Here is a 6,000-nt window from a genome sequence, read left to right on the forward strand (position 1 = left end):
AACCCACATCCAACATTATACTTAACAGTGAGAAGCTGAAAACTTTTCCTTTAAGATCAGGAACAAAACAAGGATGCCCACTCTCCCTACTTTTATTCAATACAGTTCTGGAGGTCCTAGCCACGGCAATCAGACTACACAAAGAAATAAAGGCATCCACATTGGCATGGAAGAAATCAAACTGTCCCTGTTTGCAGATGACATGATATTGTACATAAAAAACCCTAAAGAATCCACTCCAAAACTAGTAGATCTAATATCTGAATTCAGCAAAGTTGTGGGATACAAAATTAATACACAGAAATCTGTTGGTTTCCTATACAGTAATGATGAACCAGCAGAAAGAGAAATCATGAAAACAATTCCATTCACAATTGCATCAAAAAGAATAAAATACCTAGGAATAAACCTAACCAAGGAAGTGAAAGACCTATACTCTGAAAACCTCAAAACACTCATGAGACAAATTAAAGAAGATGCCAATAAATGGAAACACATCCCGTGTTCATGGATGTAGGGGCCGGCCTACGGCCGAGGCTGAGTCCCACTATGGCTGAACACCGCCCTTCCACTGTAGCTGACCAACACCCTAAGATGGCACCCGCTTCCTGGGCGCCACCCTTCCTGGTTTGGTGGCATTAGCATAAGGAAGTTGCTCCTATAGGCTTGCCCCATGCTTCCGCGCTCGTGCTCAACTCATGCAGAAGGCATGCTACCAATCAGCTTAAAGGTCACGCATGATCTTGATCACCATAGGCCAGCTTCCTTTATATAAGGCATAAGCAGGAAAGAGAAGGAGAGTCTCTCTCCTCTCATTCTTCCTCTCACTCACTCTCTCCGGCTGTTGCTTCTTCTCACTCACCTTCTCCCGACCTTCCGAGCAACAATAAAGAACTGAAGTGAACCAGGTCTGTGTACGTATCGCTGTCGTCACCGCCACAAGGAGCGAACGCGATACATGGATAGGAAGAATAATGTCAAAATGGCCATCCTGCCTAAAGCAATCTATAGATTCAATGCAATTCCTATCAAAATACCATTCTCCAATGAACTAAAACAAACACTTCTAAATTCATATGGAACCAGAAAAGACCCCGAATAGCCAAAGCAATTCTGAGAAGGAAGAACAAAGCTTGGGGGACTACACTCCCCAACTTCAAGCTCTACTAAAAAGCCACAGTAATCAAGACAATTTCGTACTGGCACAAGAACAGACTCATAGACCAATGGAACAGACGAGAGAGCCCAGATATAAACCCAAGCATATGCAGTCAATTAATATATGACAAAGGAGCCATGGATTTACAATGCAGAAATGAAAGCCTCTTCAACAGCTGGTATTGGCAAAACTGGACAGTTATATGCAAGAGAATGAAACTGGATTATTGTCTAACCCCATGCACAAAAGTAAACTCAAAATGGATCAAATACCTGAATGTAAGTTATGAAATGATAAAACTTTTAGAAGAAAACAGGCGAAAATCTCTTGAATATAAATATGAACAACTTTTTCCTGAACGCATGTCGATAATGAGAGCAGAGGTAGTGGTAGGAAGGGTATGGAATAGACCTCCTATTTTACGAATATCTTGTTCATCATTTAGGCTGTGAATAATTGATCCGGGCCCATTGACATTGGGGGTAGCTATGTTGAATCTTTATCTGGCATCTGGTTCTTACTTCAGGGTCATACTACTCTAACCGCACACTCGTTCCTCTTAAATAAGACATCTCAATGGATTAGTGACCAATCAGCCCATGCTCACACATAACTGTGCTGTCATGCAAGGGACAAGGGAAACAAAATAAATGTGTGGTTTGAAAAACACATCTGGAGGTGATTTTGCACGTAATCCCTTCAAGGGCAAGGGAAACAAAATAAAAAATGAACAAATGGGACTACATCATGCTAAAAAGCTTCTGTACAGAAAAGGACACTATCACCAGAACAAAAAGGCATCCTACAGTATGGGAGAACATATTTGTAAATGACGTATCTGACAAGGGGTTAAGATCCAAAATATATAAAGAACTCATACGCCTCAACACAGAAAAAGCAAGTAACCCTATTAAAAATGTGCAGAGGATATGAAGAGACAATTCTCCAAAGAAATTCAGATGGCCAACAGGCACATGAAAAGATGCTCCACATCACTAATCATCAGGGATATGCACATTAAAACCATAATGAGATATCACCTTATGCCAGTTAGGATAGCCAACATAGAAAAGAATAGGAACAACGAATGCTGGCGAAGATGCAGAGAAAGGGGAACCCTCCTACAGTGCTGGTGGGAATGTAAACTAGTTCAACCTCTGTAGAAATCAGTATGAAGGTTCCTCAAAAAACTAAAAATAGAAATACCTTTTGACCCAGGAATTCCACTCCTAGGAATTTACCCTAAGAATGCAGTTACCCTGTCTCAAAAAGACATATGCACCTTTATGTTTATCACAGCACTATTTACAATAGCCAAGAAATGGAAGCAACCTAAGTGTCCATCAGTAAATGAATGGATAAAGTGGTGGTACATATATACAATGGAGTATTATTCAGCCATAGGAAGAAAATAAATCCTACCATTTGCGACAATATGGATGGAGCTAGAGGGTGTTATGCTCAGTGAAATCAGCCAGGTGGAGAAAGACAAGTACCAAATGATTTCACTCATCTGTGGAGCATAAGAACAGAGCAAAAACTGAAGGAACAAAAGAGCAGCAGACTCACAGAACCCAAGAATGGACTAACAGTTGCCAAAAGGAAAGGGACTGGGGTGTGGGATGGAAGGGAGGGAGAAGGGGAATAAGGGGCATTATGATTATCACACATAATGTAGTGGGGCAGGGGGCACAGGAAGGCAGTATAGCACAAAGAAGACAAGTAGTGATTCTAAAGCATCTTACTACGCTTCTGGACAGTGACTGTAATGGGGTATGTGGTGGGGACTTGTAAATAGGGGGAATCTAATAACTACAATGTTGCTCATGTAATTATATATTAATGATACCAAAAAAAAAGGTATTCTTAGCCTGCAGTTCTGCATACTAACTTTCAAATTTGACTGAGCAACTTCACCATACAGCAAGTTAATTAGTAGTCTGGGCAGTAGGCTTGGGGTGGAGGGACAATTTGGTGATGAGGGAGGAGAGAAGGGATTACATGCAAAACCACCCCCAGATATATTTTTCAAACCACACCAACTCAAAGCTCCTGAGATGATTTGGACACAGTCTTTGTTTAAGAACCATGGCCCAGGTTTTAAACGCTTAATTCTCAGTTGCCAGACTGTTAATAGGAAACGAATAGAGACCCAATTGTGAGGGAAAACCTCAAACGAGATCACAATAATTGTGCACTGAGCACCTGCTAATACGATCTTAAATGAAGAGATTGTCAACACATGTCCTGTATATAGATCCCTTTTAACAGTATTTGGCCACTGGAGGCCATGGGCCTCTTGCAAGAGAATCACTTGGGTGCCTGATAAAAACATATTCCTGAACCTCATCTCAGACCACTAATTTAGAACCTTGGGGAGAAGAGAGGCCTGGGAACTGGCATTTTAAACATCCTTCAAAGTTACCTGAATGCACACTTGAGTTTGAGTGCAAGTGATATAGAAAATTCTTGACACTCAATTTGTGAAATAAGATAACCTGTAGTCTTAACCTTAAGAGATTAACAATCTAGTTGGCCAAAACGCCTTCCCTAAAGAAACTGCACTGCATCCAAGAGACAGAAAACAGGTTTATTTGAATGTCCCCTGAGGTTGAGGGCAAAACTTTGAGGCTCCAATGTGTGATGAAGATTCAAAGGTCAGGTGCTTAGATGATGAAGCAGGATATTCACTGTTAGTCTAATAACTGGATAGAAGATGCCAGATGATTTTCCTCTAAAAATCAATCTGTATTCATCTTCCACTCTGTGAGGATGAAATAACTTTGCACCATAATAGATAAAATAACTGCACCACAAGCCAAATCTCAAAATTAGCCTCTTGCATAGAAGTATGCAAGAAAGGTTCCAAAAACTGATATTTATGTCTCCTAATCTATTAAAATTTACACCAGCAACAGTGTCTTAAATTCAGCAAAGAGTTTTAAACTCTGAAATTATAGTAAGAAGCTAGTTAGACCTCGGAGACAGATAATAAATACCATGCTGTCCAAGACCACCAACGAACTGCCCTCTTCAGCCCTGTGGTACAGTCGTGACCTCTACACGTCCCTCTCACACGAGCCTTGGATACAGCCCTGGAAACGTAGTATCCTTGGGCAAATTCGAGGAGCTGGGAAATCTTAGAACTTTCCTTTTCCTGCAGCCCCGCCTCCACAGAGCTAAGTTCCCACACGTTTGCAACCAAGGAATAGAAAAGACAAGACCTCACAAAACCAGTCAGAACTCGAAACATGGGAAGAAAATGCAAGCGCAAGCGTGGGACCAACACTGTGAGACCGGCCTCAAGGTTCCCGAACTACTGAGGCAAGACTGAGGGTAACCGGACACTGACACCAGCGTCCTCGCGTCCTCAGCCCACTCGCCTCCCCTTCCTCCCCACCAGCTTGCGCGCTCACTCAGGCCCCCTAAAGGCTGACCTCCCCTCAACTGCACCCCACAGCGGGCCCGGCAGCGGGACTCCCTGCCTCCCCAGCCGCCAGGCCCACGGCCCGGCTCCATTCCCGACCTGGGGGACGCGCCAGGCCACCCTGGGGCTCCCATCTCTGGGGCTTCCTCGGCCGGTAGCCGTAGACCCCTTTCTCCGTCTGGTAGCTGCGCCGGAGGAGGAGCAGAGAGGCTCTGCAGAGGCCCCGTCTTGCCGCTGCCACACGGACGGAGGCCATTATCTTGGCCCCCTGACCGGGAGGACGAGGATCAGCAGCCGCCCGCAGCAAGCAGGGTCGCCCAGTCCCTGGACAGCCTGGAACCCCGGAACACGCTGTGCGCCAGGCGGGAGGCCGAAGCCCCGCCACGGGGTCCTCCCCCGCTCCTGATTGGCCTTGGGCCTGCCGCTTGGAGCCAATCCAGGTCCGAGGCCCTCGAAGCCACGCCCCCAATCCCCGCTGGACGCGCGCGGTCCTGGAGGCTGGGGCAACTGGGATACCGGAAAGCTGGAAGGTTGTTCTTGCCGCTACCCACCTTCTGCAACGAAATGTCTGTACGTCCCGTGGTCTCTGGCCACCCCTCTGCTGGGAGCCCCAGAGAGCAGCCGTACATACACGATGTAGGTTCTCATGCAGAAAGGAAAAGTTAGCGACAGGGTGCATGGAAAGCGGCTAGGACTGAGACCAAGCGACGCAAGGAGGAAAGGGCCTGCGAAGGAGCCGGAAAAATCAATGCCCGCCCTTTTTTTCTTAGGAAACTTTGGGGGCGAAAGTACAGCCTTTAAGAAAGGGATAGAGCAGGAGTGAAAAGATTTCAGTGGTGTAGAGATGTTTGAGATTCACCGTTGGTCCGACTGGAGAGTTTCCCAAACTTTTGCTCCCCAACTGACCGTTATCTTTGCCAGTATGGTGGGAGAGGGAGGGGGTCTTATGAGTCCTTCCCTGGTCGGCCACCCATCATTCCAGTCATCTGTACAGCTTACCCCTCATATCCTAAGAACAGTGCACGTATGGGCTCAAAATATCTTTCCACCTCACTCGTCAACCATTATGCCCACAGATGGGTCTGCCAGGTTCCAAATTAATATACTGTGTCTCCTCTTGATCTGTTCCCAGTCCAGCTGCAGACTGAATTCAACACACAGAGATGCTGTGGCGCAGGCAAGCGCCGGCTCCCTGCAAGGAAGAGGACCTGCATCTGGCATGAACAGGAGCGTCTGGACAGCCTCAAAGTGGAAGGGACACTAGAGCAGCATTTTCAGGGATGAAGTTGGTTATGGTGATTAAGACTTTTTTCTTTACAGTTTTAACACGAGGTACTCCAGACCATGTTTGAAAGATGTTACAAAATATTAAATCGGAAAACAGAGAAAAGATTGGATAATCCAGTAGAATGAG

At 45.4% G+C, this 6,000-nt stretch overlaps 1 protein-coding gene across 2 annotated transcripts in view; it reads right to left on the bottom strand.

The window, feature by feature from the left end:
- DHTKD1 (dehydrogenase E1 and transketolase domain containing 1) overlaps positions 1-4,964 on the bottom strand; it is a 72,197-nt gene extending 67,233 nt beyond the window's left edge. For both annotated transcript variants that reach the window (XM_036908096.2, XM_036908099.2), the window contains exon 1: positions 4,686-4,964. In XM_036908096.2, the coding sequence (XP_036763991.1) occupies positions 4,686-4,842 (157 nt within the window). In that variant the 5' untranslated portion in view covers positions 4,843-4,964. The remainder of the gene's footprint in view (positions 1-4,685) is intronic.
- Positions 4,965-6,000: the final 1,036 nt, after the last annotated feature.

Source organism: Manis pentadactyla, chromosome 3 (genome assembly GCF_030020395.1).
Source record: "Manis pentadactyla isolate mManPen7 chromosome 3, mManPen7.hap1, whole genome shotgun sequence".
NCBI lineage: Eukaryota > Metazoa > Chordata > Mammalia > Pholidota > Manidae > Manis > Manis pentadactyla.